At 39.0% G+C, this 21,053-nt stretch overlaps 1 protein-coding gene across 1 annotated transcript in view; it reads left to right on the plus strand.

Annotated features, from left to right (window-relative positions):
* cxxc5a (CXXC finger protein 5a) overlaps positions 1-18,079 on the plus strand; it is a 316,967-nt gene extending 298,888 nt beyond the window's left edge. The window contains exon 3 of the mRNA XM_039773823.1: positions 18,008-18,079. Coding sequence (XP_039629757.1) covers positions 18,008-18,034 — 27 coding nt within the window. The 3' untranslated portion in view covers positions 18,035-18,079. The remainder of the gene's footprint in view (positions 1-18,007) is intronic.
* Positions 18,080-21,053: the final 2,974 nt, after the last annotated feature.

Here is a 21,053-nt window from a genome sequence, read left to right on the forward strand (position 1 = left end):
ATTTAATGCCTACTTTTCCTACATTTTGACAGTGAACATTTTAAATTTTGCCATTCTGATTTTTCCTTTTATGAAAGTACAATATGATGTTATACAGTCCATCTGCTATGTGGTAAAATAAGTAGCTTAAATAGTGGTACTAAAGAAATGCTCTTGTGGCTAAGCAACACCACAACTGTTTCAGTTTTACAAAAGAATAATCACTTTATTATGCGTTTGGTCTGCAAAACTGAAAAATATATCTATGCTATGAGTTCTTTGTTGCACCTGTAAATGGTTCCTCTATGCTTAACTGTTTGAATACCTTTATTCCTTCGCAAAGAATCTCAGGATTCATTTTGCATTTCCAGATTGGTGGATCCATTTCAGTGAACTGTATTTTATGCAACACTTTTGGGATAACTTAAATAGTTACATTATCAGAATAGGCTAACTATATGAAATTTAGTATGATGCTTTTTGTATTGCTCCCTAGAACCCATAATCTCACTGTGCTGTCTTTTCAACAAACAAAAAACTATTAATAGTCAGAGGCATTCCTTTGTCCATAATGCCAATAAGAACAAAGCATCCTTCACTGTGGTTTCTGTTATTCCCATATTTTGGTCCTCGTCTTTATATCGAACAGGAATGGTAAGATGACAGACATCTAAACAGAATTAGTGCACTTTAAATGTACATTTCATTCTCTTACCAAGAATATTCATTTTCTCTGTTTTTTTTCATACATATATTGTGGCAGCTGGCCAGATGCCTTCATAAAGAAAGGACTAGGTGGGGAACATGCACAGGGTATTATCTCCCCCAGAGCCCTAGACTGCAGCCCCTCCAGGGTTGCGCAGTACCTCTGATTCCACAGGGCTTCATGGGAGTTGGAGTTTGGTACAGCTCTGTTGGATTCCGTGGATGCCGGCAGGTGGCGCTGCAGGGATTGCAGACCCCTAATTTTTCAGGCTTCTGCCTCACTTGGAAGTGCTTCCGGACCACATTAATGGGCCTCCAGAAGTACTCCCGGGTGCAGGATGAAAGAAGCCCACTGTCACTGCTTCGGGAGCCAGAGTCGAGAGGAAGAGGGTGAAGCTTGCTAGAGGAGGAGTAGAAGTGGAAGGAGAGAAAAAGGCAGACAGAGAGAAAATGAAAAAGGCATTGCTGTGTACTGCTTGTATTACTGTGCTTCACTGTGCTTAGGTGAAACGTACAATGCTGTGGAAACAATTGAAAAGCGTTTTATATATATACATACGTATGTATATTATGTATGTATGTATATTATTCTCAGGAATATGTCTACACCGGGCGCGGAAGAAATAGGGGACGGAAATGGGACAATATTTTCCCTGGAGACCGCCAGGGGGCGCCAGGACATGCTTGAAACCTTGGATGACAACACTTCTGCCACACCAGGAAGTGCTGCCGGAAGAAATTCCAAGGTCACCCGGAGTGCTTCCGCCACACCAGGAAGTGACGTTAGGCGGTACACCTGGAGCCTATCCGGGTCATTATAAAAGGGCCCGCCTCCCTCAAGAACCTGAGCCGGAGTTGGGAGGAAGAAGACAAAGTCTATGAGGAGGAAAGAGGAGGTAATTGTATAGAGAAGAGAGAGAGAGAGAGAGAGATAAACTGTTAATATTGTGGTACTGTGGACTTAATTAAGTGTGCATTATGGACATTCTGATGTCTGTCAGTCTGTGTTTGGGGGCATGCTTTTCACTATATATATATATATATATATATATTGTCACACACGCACGAATAGGAGACTGCGGACGGACCTTAACATGCTTCGGAAGACGTTCGCCAGCAGGGAGTGGCGGGTACTAACCCTTCTCCTTTGCTTTCTTCCAGGAAAAAAGACGCTCCGCCACCATAAGCCTCATTTGCCCTCAGCACGTTACTTCCGCCCTTCCTCCGCCATTGTTCCTGACGTCATCAATACCATCTTCTCTCACGGTTCCTTCCCAGCATTCCTCCACTTCCGGCTCCTCCTACATAAAATGGCCGCCAACGGCATCTTCGGCGTCGCGCATATGAACCTGTTGTGTTTATATTTTGACCAAGTATTTTTTTTTGATTAATTGTGGATTGTCTGCAATATACGGGGCCGGAAAACCCCAAACCTTTATGCTGCTTATTGTTGCATCTTTTACAATCTATACTAATAAAAGGCAAAGCCCTCACTCACTTACTCACTCACTCACTCACTCACCGACTCATCACTAATTCTCCAACTTCCCGTGTAGGTAGAAGGCTGAAATTTGGCAGGCTCATTCCTTACAGCTTACTTACAAAAGTTGGGCAGGTTTCATTTCGAAATTCTACGCCTAATGGTCATAACTGGAAGGTATTTTTCTCCATTAACTGTAATGGAGTTTGCTGGAAAGACGTGGGGGCGGAGTTTCGTGTGACATCATCACGCCTCCCACGTAATCACGTGAACTGACTGTCAGCGCAGTGCGTAGAAAACCAGGAAGACCTCCAAAAAGCGCTTAAGAAAACATGCATTATATAATTGAGAAGGCAGCGAAACAATAAGAAGCGAGCGAGTGACATATACTACCATATTCATGAGTGCTGCTACCTCGGAAAGAAAGCAAGGTGTAAAGCTAAACTTTAAATTACGTTCATAGACAGGCTACCGCTGGCGTTTCACATGCCCACAGGTAATGCGGGATACAAGTTTAATGAGAGGGCGCGGGATATAAACGAGAGTTTTGATCACTTTGTAACTAAGTTAAAATTGTAGGTGAAGGGGTGTGCTTATGCAAAATCCGAGAGACTGTGTTTGTGGGGATTGACAGTTAAGGCGGGTTGGGGAGTCACATCATCATCACCCCTCCCATTTACCTCATTTCGCTCTGAGCTGAGCTCCGCGGCTAACGCCATCTTCCGAAGCAACTTCGTCACACTAAAACCAAATACAGAAAAATCCACAAGTTAATACACACGCTGTCTCTAGAGTTTCTACACACTGAATCCTCCAGGCACTACTTACAAAAGGTCACATTGACAATCGTGTTACGTTATTTTTAAAATCTTTCCTTTTCTTAGCACAAGCACAGCTGAGAAGCTTGATGCATGTGCTCCATAACGTTAAAAATAATGCATTTAATCACACTTTGCATTACAAGCAAAGGGGAGCTTTTGTCAATGCATGATTTCCTGGTACACCGATTACATTGATCAAGCATCCCGATTCATTTTACCCTCGCACCACCTTAGTTTGAGAAGTAGTATGAAAAAATATGAGGTTAACACAGAAAAACATCACCAATTCAAGCTTTATGAATAATCGATTCGCCTTCAATAATTGTTTTGGTAAAGCCATCCTCCTTCCATTTTATAATTTTTCCGCCACTAGCCATGATTAAATGAGCGGTAAAAAGTAAGAGCAAAGCGAGGGTGACTTATTTAGGCAGGCATATATATGACAGCAACACTCATGACAATGTCAATCATGTTACGTTATTATTTAAATGTTTCCCTTTCTTTTCATTACTTTTTAACACACTACTTCTCCGCTGCGGTAGCGGGTATTTTGCTATATATATAATATATGAATTACCTCCAAAGAGCGCTGAGACTTTTGATATCATCAAAATATCAAAAGTCGAGCAGCCAGCGTGCGTGCATAGCTGTGCCGGCCTTTGAGACGCTGACTGCGCTTCTGCCTTAAGTCAAAGTGAGCACTTTTAATTTTTTTCTTCCTCCCCCTGCGCTATAGCCCAGACAAGTGCAAACACGGGACCCCTTTTCTACACCACGGCAAAATAATATTAAGGCGATTCACACTTTCTTTTGCACGTATACGATTATAAGGGTCACTCGGATTATGAAGACACACACACGAGTGGAGGACTTACAGTGCCATCACAGCCGATTAATGGCGGGGACGTCTCACCAGTCTACACAAGACCCACCGCGACTGTCCCCAAAAGGCGATCATAACGTCAGCGAACACATCTCTATACTATATAAAAGAAAAAGGCAACTTTCCTTTCTTTACACTTTTTTTCCTTTTATCCCAAACCAAAGCCTTTCTCTCTTAACAGTGCAGAGGACACAAAAATAATTTTCTTTAATTGCCGGTAAGGCACATTACCAGAGGCACAAATTTGAGCGTTCACATAGAAAATGTAATTTCTATACCACAGCCGTCGTGTACGCCTTTCAAAAGGGATCTACTACCGAGAGATGATCCATATATATTTTAGCTGATGTTAGTTACTTACCTGTTGTGTTACACAGTCTTTAAAATGTAGTTTACCCGCAAACACTCCAGTAGTGCTCAATGTACCTGTACTTCTTAAAACGTTAATGTTTTACTGTTTAATAACTTATAGACTATATTTTATTATTTTTCCCTTGCACTCAGTGACCAAAGCTATACACACACATATAGACACATACAAACATACACACAAGTATATGTATGTGTATATATATACACACACACACCCCTATCTAGATTATATATATACATATATATACACACACACATACACACATACATACATATATACATACATACATACACACATATATATAATTTGTGTGTGTGTATGTATGTATGTGTGTATATATATATGTAGATAGGTATGTATATATATATATGTGTATATGTAGATATGTATATAGATATGAAGATATGTATGTGTATATATATATATGTATATATATATGTATGTATGTATGTGTGTGTGTGTGTGTGTGTGTGTGTGTGTGTGTGTGTGTGTGTGTATATATGACAGCAGCAATCCAAGCTGTGAGAAAACAGTAAAAAGGAGGCGTGTCAGACGTCGTGGTACATTTTCTGATGCAGCTAGACGAAAATAACTTTGTGACGCTGCCACCAAATACACAAAACAATTACTTTGACAATCATGTTACATTATTTTCAAAATGTTTCCTTTTCTTTTTCATAACTTCTTTAACACATGACATCGCAGGCGGGTATTTTGCTATATATATATATCACAGCGACACTCATAACAGTGACAAAACAATTACATTGACAATCATGTTACGTTATTTTCAAAATGTTTCCTTTTCTTTCTCTTTCCTTCTTTAACACACTACTTCTCGCTGCCAAGCGGGTATTTTTTATATATATATATATATATATATATATATATATATATATATATATATATATATATATATATATATATATATATAGAGTGAGAGAGAGATATGTAGATAGATAGAGATATATATATATAGATAGATAGATATCAGAACAACACTCATATCAATGACAAAACAATTACATTAACAATCATGTTACGTTATTTTTAAAATTTTTCCTTTTCTTTTTTGTACTTTCTTTAACACACTACTTCTCCGCTGCGAAGCGCGGGTATATATATATATATATACGAGGTGTGGCAGAAAAGTAACGAGACTGGCAACACTGCAAGCGATCTGGCAATGCTGCACTGTTGTCCTTGATAGAGCACATGTATCAGTACCCTCCCATAGCTCAGTGCGAGTTACAACTCCTTCCGTTAACTACGTGATTTTTGTGACTGCTATTAGCGAAGTTTGTTTTTGGTTGTGCGTCACAAAAGGGGAATCGTCCACAAAGAATTTGCTCCTCCAGGACAAACTGTCATCCAAGTTTTTTATAAAGACGTCCTTGAAAGGCTCAGAAAAAGGGTCATTCGCGTGAGACCAGACATTGCACGCAAATGGATGCTTTATCATGACAACGCCCCATGTCACACTGCCCTCTCCATAACAGAATTTTTGACCTCAAAAGGCATTCCTGTGGTTCCCCAGCCCCCTTATTCACACTCCTTTTTCCTAAACTGAAAAATGTCCTCAAAGGACGTCATTTGGGACTTTAGAAAACATCCAAAAGAGTGTAACAGACATGCTGAAGACCATACCGGTTGAAGACTTCCAGCGCTGCTACCAACAGTGGGAACAACGTCTCCATTGGTGTGCAGCTGCCCAAGGGAACTAATTTGAAGGGGATAACATTGATGTTTGAAAAAATAAAAACTTTGGTAAATAAAAATCAGTCTCATTACTTTTCTGCCACACCTCATATATATATATATATATATATATATATATATATATATATATAGTGACTGCTGCTGCAAGGGGATGCAGCCACCCTTCAGTAAATCCGTCTTAAGCAGTTTTTTCAATGAGAAACAAACACACTCTTACAGCTCCTCTTTGTGGGATCAGCTGCAGGCTTGCCGTGCAAGGGCTTCGTTCATTTAAAAGACTAAGCCGCGGCCATCCTGAGGTCTTACACTTTTGTCTCTCTTCCCCCAGACTCCCTCTGCTCCGGCCGCTGCTTCCAAACTGCTGTACCCCCTTGAAGAAGACTTTGTGTTCTTTTGAGCAGGAATTGGGACCGATGTGTCAAGTTTGAGAGCTGTTCCTTGTGAGGCCGGATCACCTCTGAAAGAGACTTGTGTTTGTATCTGCCTTAAGAGCAATACAGTTTCTACTCCTTGGAAAACCTTCTGTCCTGTCCTCTGCAACTTTGTGACCCAAGCTTGACAATATATGCACACACATATATCCATACATGCATATATATATATATATACATATACATACTGTACATATAGTATATGCATGTTATGATGCAACTTTCCATGTTCTATGTTTACCTGTCTTTCTTTATAAACAGACACGTATCCAAAATGTTAAGAAAGACAGATTGGGTCAGTTACAGTTTACCTGAGATAGTATTGTACTAGCTACAGAGTAATACCAGACTGCATAGTTCGGTACTACGCAGCTAGTCATCTTGTTGTTTTGTATTTCTCCTCAGTTTGCTTGGCTTGTTAACGGTGCCATGCCAGTAATTAATGCCTCACTCTGAATTAACAACTTGCAGCTGCACATTCTTCTCAATTTAAAGAAACAGAACACAGGGAAAAGTACATTTTCATTAAACTTAATAAAAATATTAGTTATTTAGCTACATTATCGAAATGAGTCTCGCTGTTGTTATTTAAAATGTTATTCATGTTGACTGCCTGAAAATGATATGAAATTTCATTCATTCATTTTCCACCACTTATCTGAAACCAGGTTGCAGGGATAACAGTCATAACAATTAGGCCCATACATCCATTTCCCCAGTCACACTTCCATCCATCCCGCTAAATCCGAACACAGGGTCATGGGGGTCTGCTGGAGCCAATCCCAGCCAACACTGGGCACAAGGCAGGAACCAATCCCGGGCAGGGTGCCAACCCACCACAAGACACACACAAAAACACCCACACACCAAGCACAATTTAGAATCGCCAATCCACCTAACCTGCATGTCTTTGGACTGTGGGAGGAAACCGGAGCACCCAGAGGAAACCCACGCAGACACGGGGAGAACATGCAAACTCCACGTAGGAAGCGAACCACTGCACCACCTCCCATTCACACCTGCTAACTCCTATTGTGGAATCCCAAGCCGTTACCAGGCCATGTGGGAGATATAATCCTCTCAGTGAGCCTTGGATCTTTCCTTGGGCCTCCCCCCAGCTGGTCATGCCCATAAAGCCTCTATAGGGAGAAGTCCAGATACGTCTGTATCTGATGCCCACCTCAACTGGATATGGAGTGTCAGTGCCTATACTCAGAGCCTCTCTCAAATGTGTGTACTTATCATCTCTGTCTCTAAGGGAGAGCCCAGCAACCCTTTAGTTGCTTGCTCGCATAAGTAAGGGTAGGGACATAGATCGACTAGTAAATCAGGAGCTTTGCCTTCTGACTCAGCTCTTTCTTCACCATTACATACCGGTATAGCAACCACATAACGGCACTCACTGCCCCAGTCCGTCTGTCAATCTCAATATCCCTTTTCCCCTCACTTGGGAACAAGACCCCAAGGTACTTATACCCCTACCACTTGAGGCAGTAGCTCACCTCACAGTCCATAATCCTCCTTTTTCCTATTGAGGACCATGGCCTCTGATTCAGAGGTTCTAGCCACATCCATGCCACTTCATACTCAGTTGCCAACTGTACCAATGAATGTGGGAGTTCACAGCCCAAAGAAGCCAACAAGGCCATGTCATCTGCAAAAAAGCAGTGACAAGATTCTAAGGCCACTGAACTGGACCCCCTCTGCTCCTCAGCTGCTCCTTGATATCTTGTCCATGAAAATCACAAACAGGACATGAAACAAAGCCAGCCCTGGCAGAGTCCCACATTTCCTGGAAATGATGCTGATGTTTTTCTGAGTATACAGACACAGCTCTTGCTGTGATTATACAGGGACCAAATAGCCCTTATTAGGTGCCACAGAACCCTATACTCTCCCAGCATGTCCCACAAAGAATCCTCCAAAGATCAAGGTCAAATGCCTTGTCTAGGTCCACAAAACATATGTAGACTATTAGACGTACTCCCATGCCCTCTGTCGAACCCTTATGAGGGTAAAGAACTGGTCCACAATCCCACAGCTTGGAGGGAATCCACATCGATCCTCCTGGATCTCAGGTTCCATAACTATGTGGAATCTCCTTTTTTGTACCCTGGCATAAACTTTTCTTGGCAGGCTGGGGAGTCTGATCTCCTGATAGTTGGAGCACACCCTCCTGTCCCCATTTTTAAAAATGAGGACCACTATACCAATCTGGTACTCCAGAGACACAGATCCTGATGACCATGCAACACTGAAAAAATGTTTCAGCCATGATAGCCCAACAATGTTCAGTGCCTTCAGCATTTCTGGGTGGGTCTCATTCATCCCAGGGCATTGACAGTGCAGAGTTGCTTAACTATCTCAGTGACCTCCCTCAGGGAAATGGGTATTGAACCCCAATCAGTTTCTGACTTTGCTTCCTACACAGAGAATATGTCCCTCGGGTTCAGAACCTCCTCAAAGTGTTTCTTCCACCGCCAAACAACATCCTCAGTTTGGTGCAGCACTTCTCCACCCTTGCTGAGAATAGCCTGGGTGAATCCCTGGCTTACTTTTCTGAGTCACCTGATGGTTTGCCAGAACCTCTTTGAGTCCAAATTATAGTCATTTTCCATGGTCATTCCAAACTCCTCCCAAACCTGGGTTTTTGCTTCCCTGACGATCAAGGCCACAGCCCTTTTGGTCTGTTAGTACCTCTAAGCTGCTTCATGAGTCTGCAGTGCTAACCATATATGGAAGGACTCCTTTTTCAGCTTGATAGCATCCCTCATTTCTGGTGTCCACCATTGGCTCCTTGGGTTGCCACCTCAAGATGCACTTATGGCCTTCAGGCCAGTGCTCTTTGCAGCCACTTCCACAATGAAGGCTTTGAACAAGGCTCATTTGAACTATATATATACATGCATTACCTGGGATTTGAGAAAAGCTGTTTCAGAGGTAGGAGTTGAATGTCTTCTGGACAGGGGCCTCCCCTAGACCTTTCCTGTCCAGCATCACTACTGCTTTCAAGGTCTGTCCAGGTGCCTTTCCCACCATCTGACCCAACTCACCACCAGGTGGTGATCAGTTGACAGCTCTGCTCCTCTCATCACTCGAGTGTCCAGAACATACGGCCACCAATTTGATGATGTAATTATAAAATCAATCATACTTCTTTGGCCTAGGGTATTCTAGTACCAAGTTCCCTTATGAGCAACCTTATGTTTGAACATAGTGTCAGTTATGGACAAACTATGCCTAACACAGAAGATCAATAAGAAAACACTGCTCAAGTTTAGATCAGGGAGGTAATTTCTCCCAATCACGCCTCTTCATGTGTCTCCATCATTACCTACATAGGCGTTGAAGTCTCTCAGCAGAATTGTGGGGTCCCCAGCTGCGACCCTTTACAGGATCCCCTCTGGTAACTCCAAAAAGGCTTGGGGCCTCATGTATAACGCCGTGCGTAGAACTCACACTATAACATGGCGTAAGCACAAAAGCCGAAATGTGTTTACGCACAGAAAAATCCAGATGCAGGAATCTGTGCGTACTCCAACTTCCACGTTCTTCCGTTACATAAATCCCGATCAGCGTGAAAACTAACGCTCGTGCACGCGCATTATGTAACGCCCCAAATCCTCCCAGAATTACGCCTATTTGAATATGCAAATCAATATAAATCGCCCTTAAGCGCAGCCTTCTGTGAAAAGACAATGGGAAAAGCACAGGGAAAATATAAGAATTTCAGCGAATACCAAGTGGAGGCAAAGGAAAAACATACTATTTGTTCAAATAAACCGTGGTATAATCAACAAAATGAAGTTGATCGAGTGACATAGCGTGTTGGAGAAACATGAAAGCTCACATTCACAAAATCGCACAGTGCCGGAAATAAAAAGAAGTCACATATCAAAGTTGCCGTGAAAAGAAGAGTTGTAAGCCCACTGTCTGAGTGTCATATGAAAGTTTATTAGGGTACAGAGAAAAAAGGCACACGGTGGGGAAAAAGCACGAAATGTCAACTTCAATCTCGACATTTCCACTTTAATCACGTAGTTTATTTTGTCATTTAGTAGAACATTATAAACTTCATCTTAAAATCGTTTAATTAACCAGTTTCTCAAATCACATCGTAATTAAAGTAGCACGTTAAATGCTTTGTTTTGTATTTGATCTTCTACTCGTATGTGATCTATGTGTGTGAATCACTACTTGCTTCTTAAACTGGCTCTCTTCCTCCAACTGGACACAGAGTCCATTACATTTGTGATATTACAGCTCTCTGAATAACTAAAATACTGAGATGTATATGTGATGTCATTTTCATGATGATAGGAGCTAAAGCACATTATTAAACATGTGTTTCATGAGCCTCGTGCTCATGACAAGCATTATCTTTTGTCGAAATTTGTCGCTGCGTTTTTAGCTGTGTTGTTATTTTCTCTTTCTGTTTTATATTCAATATATATTGGCGTGGCCGCCCCAAGAGTCCTTGCTTTTCTTTCCCCAAGTAACCGATCGCCATACAATCAGCTCTGTAATAGGCGTTAAGCCATCTGTAAGCTTAGCGCCGATTCTTCAAAGCGTTTAAAGAACATTGAAATATCTTAGTAGTACATGTTTAATTATTCTATCCTTCACGACACTCCCAGTGAAGAATATAGATTATTTAAATGAAGTTAAAGTTTTATGTGTATAATTTAACAAACATATTTTGCTGCATTTCACCTTAAAAATGATATCGTCATCATATGTAAATACGTGCTTTATAAAGTGGCCCAGGTTGTGAGATATTATAACTGTAGTGCAAGTTTACAGTGGGGTGATTGTACTTATAAGTACAAACCGTTCTACAAGGAGCAATTGATTGAGTGCATTTAAAGTTCTTGGGATTAAACTGTTTCTGAACCGCGAGGTCTGTACAGAAAAGGCTTTAAAACGTTTTGCAGTGGCTGAGACAGCGTGTCCTTAAAGCTGTATACCGATAATTCTCTTTCCGATCAGCTGCTGCTGTGATTCACACTCAGATACAGTGATATAAATACTCCAAGTCGTGCAGTGAGAGTAATATGGAAAAAGATGATCCGCTGTGGCAACTCCTAACGGGAGGAGCTGAAAGAAGAAGAAGAAGAAGAAGAAGAAGAAGAAGAAGGAGAAGTGAGAGCAGTTATGGTATTTGGAATACTATGGCTGTTCCCTGGACCATTATATTGTTATGAGTTAATTACAATCAGATGCATTACACTAATAAACAATATGCGGTTAGTTTCTGTGTATTTATAAAGCCGCGTCATGAAAATAATGAGTAATCACACAAGAACAGTACCATTGCTTTGACGCTGGTGCCGCCAGTTTGCAAAACCGGCGGAGAACTTGCGTCACGACAAGGCATGAGGTACCGTGGAAAAGTGCGTGGCTTTACGCCAAGTGTAGGTTTTATACATCGCGATTTGAACATGGAAAAGTTCTTACGCAACATTTCTGTGCGTACGCACCATTTATACATGAGGCCCCTGGTATTCTGAACTGACCTTTCATTCTCTGGTACAAACTCCAAGATGGCATCGACCAGGCTTGGATTGGATAAGAAGCCTACTCCAACTGACGTCTTTTCCTGTGGGAAACTCCAGAGTAAAGGAGAGTCCAGCCTCTTTTGAGGGGTTTGGTTTCAGAATCAAGCACGTGGCTGGACATGAGCCCACCTATATCTAGTTGGTAGCTCTCCACCTCACCCATCACCCCCAGCTCCCTCCCCCCAAGAGAATTGACATTGCCCATTCCAAATGTCAGATTTGTGTGTCTGGGTTCTAGTCCTCCAAGGCTTTTGCCTTCGACTGCTGCACAGGTCACATTGCACCAAGCCCCTATTTCCTCCTGCAGGTGGTGGGCCCACAGGATGATGAAATCTATGGAAAGTATACAGAAAGTAATGACAATGAAGGTGAAACATTAGTACAATTGCATGTGAAGCATAATTGTCTCTCTGTAATTCATAAGTGGATGATGATCTACCATCAGGGTGACCTGGGTATATACCTTGGCATATGCAAGAAAAAAATAATGCAGGTATTGTACCAAAAAACATAACCCCATGTACATGTGCATCACCTAAGACATGAGGTTTTATTTTTTATTTCTTCAGATAAATATGTAAGTGCTATTGATGAATTCTGTGAAATTATTAGGAGAGCCTGTAGTAACCGTAAGATCAAGATTATTTATATTTTGCATATTACTTACTGCATTAAACATTAGGCAGTTTCGGTTGACTGTAGCTGTAACAGGATTTTAGGATGTTAATACCGATGTTAAAGAAAATATACACATAGAAATATAGTAAAAATATAATGGAATGGCTGAGTCAAATACAAAATTTGTTCCTCCAAAAAATGGTGGTGCTAATGCGAGGCAGGTATTCTCACAAGAGCCTTGCAGAACCTCTGGGACGCAACCACATACTTTGCAGAGTAGAATGTAATTCTAGAGCTATGTGTGGAACTAGGGATAGTTCTGTACAGGAGAAAATAAAGTTTTACAAAATGGATGTAAGTTGTATTCAAAAAATATTAGACCCATGCAGCCCTCTAGTGTCAAGACATCAAACAAGCAGTTTATTTTGAATTTGAAATAAAATAAAAATAAAAGTTGAAGCATTCCACATAATAAGAAAGGGCCCAAACTGCACATCAACACATGATGAATTATATTTGTATTTAGAAACTGATCAGGAAATCTAAGAAGTAATCTTTTTTTCTTAATGTTAATATATTTATTTTTTTTTTGTCTCCTGGTCGCCGGAGTATAATCACTATGATTTAATCAAGAAAACTGTTCAAACAATTACACAAAACTAAACAGCAAATCAGAAAGGTGTAAGCACAAACCTACCAGAGTGCATTTCAACACAGTGGCAACTGCTGAATACTTTTGGACTGTACAATGTTAAACTTCCAGAAGAAGAGTTAGCCATCTACTTAATTTAATCTTCAAAACTGACATAAGCTGTTTTCACCAATTTTATATACCTTGAATTATATGCAACTTCATAATCTTTACATTTGCACTTGATTATTTTAATGAATGATTTGCATTTTGAGGTTACTTAGAGATTTACAGTGATCCCTCGCTATATCGCGCTTCGACTTTCGCGGCTTCACTCTATTGCAGATTTTAAATATAAGCATATCTAAATATACTGTATATCACAGATTTTTTGTTGGTTCGTGGATTTCTGCGGACAATGGGTCTTTTAATTTATGGTACATGCTTCCTCAGTTTGTTTGCCCAGTTGATTTCATGCAAGGAACGCTATTGGCGGATGGCTTAGAAGCTGCCCAATCAGAGCATGTATTACATATTAAATAAAACTCCTCAATGATATGCGATGTGCTTCCCGAGCAGTGTTTGATTGTCTGCTTTTCTCGGTCTCTCTCACCCTCTCTGATGTTCTCTGCTCCTGACGGAGGGGGTGTGAGCAGAGGGGCTGTTTGCACAGAGGCTGTTTGCCTAGAAGATACGGACGCTACTCTAAAAATGCTGAAAGACTACCTTCACATTGCTCCCTTCTGTTGTGGCTGCTTTATCGTGGTGCGCATACTTAAAAGCCCAACAGCACGTATTGATTTTTTGATTGTTTGCTTTTCTGTCACGCTCTCTCTCTCTCTCTCTCTCTCTCTGAAATTCTCTGCTCCTGACAGCGCTCCTTTGAAGAGAAGATATGTTTGCACTATTTAAATTCTGCGAAAGAACTGTCATCTCTGTCTTGTCATGGAGCACAGTTTAAACTTTTGACTAAAGGGCGTTATTTCATGTCTAGAGGGCTCTAATAATGTTAACAGTGTGGGAGAGTTTATAAGGGCTTAAAATATATAAAAATAACCATACAAACATATGGTTTCTACTTTGCGGATATTCACCTATCGCGTGTTCATCACCCAAAACTAATGTATTTCAAAGTGTAATATGTAAAATATGATGATCTTTCATTATTTGTTGAAAACATGCTTCACACACCTTACATTCTCACTTCCTCCCTAATTAACTCTCACAGATTTTATGTCTCATAGGTTGGGTATGCATCTCTCGTGTTGAGCTTCCCAAATGTTTTATATGGCTTTAATGGCCTTAACAGTATAAAAAATATTAATTCTTTGTGTAGCAATTTTATTTCTATGTGTTGTCACAAGACAGGACAGGAGACTGCAAAAAGGGTTGGATTTTGTGAGTTGTGTCTGGTTCAAAGTCCAAAACAGAACTAATAATATTTGGCAAAGATGGCAGTTTTAAAGGCCTGGACAGGAAGTGACGTCATTACGAGTGCCGGAACCGGAAGTGATTGATTGATTATGTTATGAATGAATGTTATGTTATGTTATGAATGTTTCTGTGGAAAATGTGGTAAACGTCTTGCAACATTTTTACTTTATTTCTTTACCTCCCAAAGCAACTGGAGATAATAATTTAATTTATACAGTACATTTAATTATAAAGTGTAATAGTTGTCACACATCAGAATCATGTCCCAGCCGGGTAAGACTCCCTATTTCAGTTTAATAGTAGGACGGGGGCAAACAACAAAATTTCAGTAGTTTATCCCCTCTCACATTAGATGGCATGTTGAAGTTTGAATATCCAGATGGATACATACAGGGCATCCTGAGAACTGGAGTCCAAGACAGCAGCCCTGTTTGGTTCCATGGGTGCTGCCACAGGGTACAATCCCTATTTTATGTGAGCTCTGCCTGACCTGGACGTGCTCCTGACAGACCATATCCTAGCACCGTAAGTACTCCTAAGTCTGAGGTAAAAGGAGTCACTCCGGCTCTCCCAGTTGAGTTGGTGTTGGGAGTGGAGGATGGACAAAGCTCAGATGACAGTAGTTGGGGAGAAGAGAGAGAGAGGCAAAGAGAAGACTTGGGTGATGGTTTGTGAAACTATACAGTATAAAAAAGCCTGGTTGGAGGTGTTTGTGTACAAAAAACCTTTTATTCAAAGTTGGACTTGCTGTGGTTGTGTCTTCGGTTCAGGGGGCTACAATGCCCCCTAGTGGTCACAAAAGCAACTAATATATACATTTTAAATTAGTAAGCATTGCAAAAAAAAGTAATGAGTTCTTCCAGGTTGGGTTTTTTTGGTAGAATCCTTATGATATCCAGAGATCAGCCTTTCCTTTGGGTACAATGTTTTTAAATTACAAGATTTATAACTCACTTTTTTCAATACTGTATTTCCTTTAAATGCATTACTTAATAGGCACTGTAAGAAATTTCCATATTTGTTTCATTTTGTATATATCACCTTTTACAATGATGCTTGATTTGAGCATCACTGTGAAAGAAAAGCGAATGTCTGTATTTTAGGATTAACTCATTGTAAATTAGAGCAATAATCCCTCATATTAATAATTTACAATGAGAATGGTTTCATTACTTACGGATTTCATTTTTACAAATGAAGGTTAATTTGAAGACATTTCATAATTCAGTATTATCTTCTTTATAGCTATTATGAAAGTAGCTAATGAATTAATTTGTGCAGTTGCAAAGACAAGTCCATAAGAATCAATTAATATAATTAGTTAAGATATTGATAATACGAAATGAAAACACTGAAGGAATAATAAAATGCCATCACAAATTACCACTGATTTGTTATTCATGCACAAAAAATTAAACATACAAATGAAGGCCCATTTTGTACAATGTAATATTTATGACTGGTTTATGAAATCAGAATTTGCAATTACAAAGTAGTATATACACACATTTGTTTTAAATGTGCAGTATTCATCTTAATTAAGGTTTTGTTTGGTTTTACTCGGGTATTAAAAAAGCTAAGGCAGTCCTTCAGAAGTGCCATTCACAACTCAAATACCTCTCATCATGCAATTTGCTTTGTACAGTATACCTTTTTAAATATAAGGTTTTAAAATATCTGAAATATTATAAAGATGTGAAGTATGGCTTCTTTCAGAAAGAAAATTAATAGGTTATATGGAGTTTTGTCCATCCATCCATCCATTTTCCAACCCACTGAATCCGAACACAGGGTCACGGGGGTCTGCTGGATCCAATCCTAGCCAACACAGGGCACAAGGCAGGAACTAATCCGAGGCAGGGTGCCAACCCACCGCAGTTTTGTTAGTTCCTTAATTTGAGTTTTATATTTTATTTATTATAACATTCAATTCCATGGATTTATAAAATACCCAACAGCCATCTAGTCCCCATCAAGTCCTAAAATTAGATCAACACAACTATACATAAGCCTTGTGTGAAAATGTTATGTACACCCTTACTGCTTCCATATCAGTTGAGACAGTATATATCACTACAGTATGTAGCTTTGATCACTACATTTATAATGACAATAATTACATTTACTTCCTATAAAAAAGATTCAAGTATTAATTTCTATTATATGTATCTCCTTCCCTGGCATCTTAGACAGATGAATCACCATGAAATAGAAAACAATTAATTTCAGGTTGAATCATATTCTCCATAATACATGCATACATATAGAAACATTCAATAAACATTACTCCATTACAAATATCCTTACCACCCCACCCTAACCCATAACCTAAATAAGCAAAGTCATAAGCAAATTAAATACCATATACATTCTGTTAAAATCTTAAGAGTCCATTTTTGGTTCCATCTCAATAATACACTGCAACATAGACAACCATTTCCTATTGTCACACATCCAAAATATGATAATATTGGAGAGACAAAGTATGTTTCTGCATAAGGCAACTTCTCATTCATCAGCCCACAACTGTCTGGTAACACAGTTCACTCATTGAAGCTGACAATGATAAAAACCTTTCCTTCCCAGGCCCGTCGCACAAGGCAGGCAAACCAAGCAATTGCTTGGGGCCCCGAGCCAACGACTGGTTAAGAATAAAATGCAGCGACAAACTGTGTGTGCGCCCCATTGATAGTGAATGCAGTAAAGTGCAATGACACTGTTATCGAGATCCCCCTCAAGGGGGCCCCCCTCGCTGACAGCAGCCAGCCAACCACGCGATCTCTGCTGCCGGCAAAATACAAAACTTCCTCGGCAGTCATGAAGCGGAATTATGCTTCAGGAAGCCAAAAAAGAAAGAAGAGAAAGGAAGAGGAGGATAAGAAAAAACAAGACAGTGGTAAGTGATAAATTACACACATAAAATAGCTCTACTTGTCTTGTACAAATGGTGCAATTTTGCAGCAGGTAGGCTAGCAGAAATATGTATGGCTATGCTGTGGTTCCTTTGCGTGCGTGCGTGCGGGGGGCATCCATGTCCATTTTGCTTGGGGCCCCCAAATTCCTTCAAACGGCCCTGCTCCTTCCTATCCTGTCAGTACAAATTCATAAATGCTGAAGAGGTTCGGAATGGCCCCTATGGACTGCTGAAAGTCTGGGAAGGCAGCCTCTTCCTTAGCATTGTCTATAAAAAGGCAAGCAAGCAATCCAGCTATCCATCTCCTCTTAACCCTGTCACTCCTCCATTCTATATAAGGCCTACACTCACTACACCGTCAAATTTACATTAAGATTAGACTTACAAAGTAGCATAAGAAATGCTTCATTAATGCAACAAATTAATCTTGTTACAATGCTTCCAATATGTTTACTTTACAGCTTACAAATGGTATGGATTGTCCATGAGTGAAAAGAAGGTAGCAGCCCTGACTGACATTTGGAAAGACTTCACTGGTATGTAATGAATCATTTACGTTCATAGCATTTGGAGCGGAAGCTGAGATGTTTGGAGTCTAACAATTTTTATAAACAAGGATTATAATTGATATGGGCAACAATGTAAGCCATAAGGGAAAACTGTACCCAAAAATTATATTTTTTAATGTTATTTACTTAATGAAATTTGTAGTGATGTGATGTCCAGGTTGCCCTCAGCTAGTATACTTCTCCTTAAATATGGGAATTGATAGACATAAACTAAAGATGTACAGGGGAATGAGGACACATAGCAACAAGAGGTTGGTGCATCTGCTCCCCGACTGCTTGCCTCCACTCTGCAGCACTGACTGTGCCTCAATCCTTACGCTTCTCCTTGTTTCTTTTTGTCTCTCCTTTTCTCTTTTGTGATCTTTTTTTTCCTTACCTTAGGCTTTCTTACACTAATGTAGGTGTAGGTGCCTTGATTACAAACCCCAGAGTGCTGATGTCGAACTGCATGAGAGGCCACGTCTGTACGTGAATGTGTGATTGGTCAGTTTTCTCATCAACAGTCTGGGGCTGCTCTGCTATGCAACTGCATGCACCTACATCTCTCCAAGCCTGAGCAGACTGTTTTTATTTAAAACCTGCACATTGCCACAGTCCCCTAAATATGTTTTCCCACAACTGATGGCCAATGTTCTCATGCAGGGCAGAGAAAATTGAGAGAATGGAGTGGAGGCCAATGGAGACCAATGCTGTACAAAAGCAAACGCTGTAAAAAATGTCTGTGGGTAAAATACAAATCTCAAATTGCGCATGTTACATAAGCCAAATGTCAGTTATTCAGTTGTGTGGTCAAAACAGGAAAAACATGAGTTTTTTGCTAAAATATTGTTAAATAGTTACTTCTGGAAAACTCGACACACATCATAAACAAGAAATGCAAGTCACATGAACTAAAGATCCACTACTCCCCCGATTCATAGGTCAAGAGTCTCATCATTAGTGTCAGTCACTATTGGCTTTTAATATATCATGCGCCCTTTTTTCTCCATTCTGCCTGAAAACATAAGAATATTTTTTTCTAGGCCATCACTACAAACTACAATGAATAAGTAACATAAAAAATATCAATTGGGGGAGGAGTATTCCTTTAATGTAAATGAACTCAAAATCACTTAGATACTTGGGAAAATGAAAGTATCTCTGCATAATGATTTGTTCAGATTTACAAGTTATTTTTAAGTAAATATATAAATACATTTTAAATATTTGCATTGTAGATAAATATTTGTTCTTTTTTGCAGAACTGGAATATTTGGGATCATAGCTGGTCAAAAAGCAAAGTAACAGTTTGACTCATACTGGATCAAGTCTTCTTAGCAGTCAATGCCAACCTATGCACAAACTGCACCTCTGGATTATATTCTTCTTACATTTACTGTTTGTGAATGTAGAAACGCAGTCTTACTAGTATTTACGTATAGCATTTATTTAGAATTCGTTATTATTTTGAACAATGCTGTGTTTAAACGTATTTATAGCTGATGTTAAGAGCTCCATTTTTTTCTACTTATGCAAGAGAACAATAATTAGCAGTTTAACTAAACTGCATTTCTTACTGCAGTTTAGTGAAAATTAATCACTTTGTTTTCCAGTTGTGTCTGCCTTAGTTGTACGATACTATGCTATTTTAAAAATCAACTTTAATTTGTAAAATATTCTTAATGAGATCTACAAAATTAGATGTGTTCAGAATAATAATGTCTGAGTGGCTGGAATTGAATTGATTTACTATTCTCTTTCTATAGATATCTTGTATTATCTGAATTTTTGTTGACTTGTTTATTTAAAAACAATGTTTCTGTATTTGTTTTTATTTACACTTAAATATTTTATCTTTTAATAAATTACAGTTGCATGTTTAGTGTCTGCCTTTTCAATGAGGAACTTAAGTTTGTTTTTCTTCAGAATTTGCTAATTCTAACCATATAAATCTCCACAAGGTTTTTCTTCCACTACTTGAAAGACGTTTGGTTACTTTTTTGATTCTTTATTCTGAGTATGTGTGAAATATACCCTGTTGAAAAGTAATAAATATTATAAACTAGCAAAATACCCGTGCTTCGCAGTGGAAAGTAGTGTGTTAAAGAAGTAATGAAAAAGAAAAGGAAACATTCTGAAAATAACGTAACATGATTGTCAATGTAATTGTTTTGTCACTGTTATGAGTGTTGCTGTCATATATATATACACACACATATAAACATATATATACACTAGCAGAATACCCGCGCTTCGCAGCGGAGAAGTAGTGTGTTAAAGAAGTTATGAAAAAGAAAAGCAAACATTTTAAAAATAACGTAAGATGATTGTTAATGTAATTGTTTTGTCATTGATATGAGTGTTGTTGTCATATCTATCTATTTATATATATATATATATATATATATATATATATATATATATATATATATATATAGCAAAATGCCTGCGATTGGCAGCGGAGAAATAAAAAGAAAAGGAAACATTTTAATAATAATGTAACATGATTGACAATGTAATTGTTTTGTCATTGTCATGAGTGTTGCTGGCATATATATATATATATATATATACACACACACACACACAGACACATATATAAACATATATATACATATAAACATATATATATAAATATATATATATATATATATACACATCTATACACATATATATACAGTTATATATATATACATATACACACATATATATATACATATACATATATATACAAATCTACATATATATATCTACATATATATATATATATTAGGGGTGGGACTCAATTAAAAAATTAATCCAATTAATTAGAGGCTGTGTAAGAATTAATCTTGATTAATCGTATGTAATCGCACGTAAATTTGCCCCAAATCGCAAATTTTTTTTTTTAATTTAAAACGGTTTTAGTGGGCGACAGAATCAAATAATAGACATGGACATGAATATTGTAAACTGAAGC

Source organism: Polypterus senegalus, chromosome 13 (assembly GCF_016835505.1).
Source record: "Polypterus senegalus isolate Bchr_013 chromosome 13, ASM1683550v1, whole genome shotgun sequence".
In the NCBI taxonomy this organism is placed as follows: Eukaryota; Metazoa; Chordata; class Cladistia; order Polypteriformes; family Polypteridae; genus Polypterus; species Polypterus senegalus.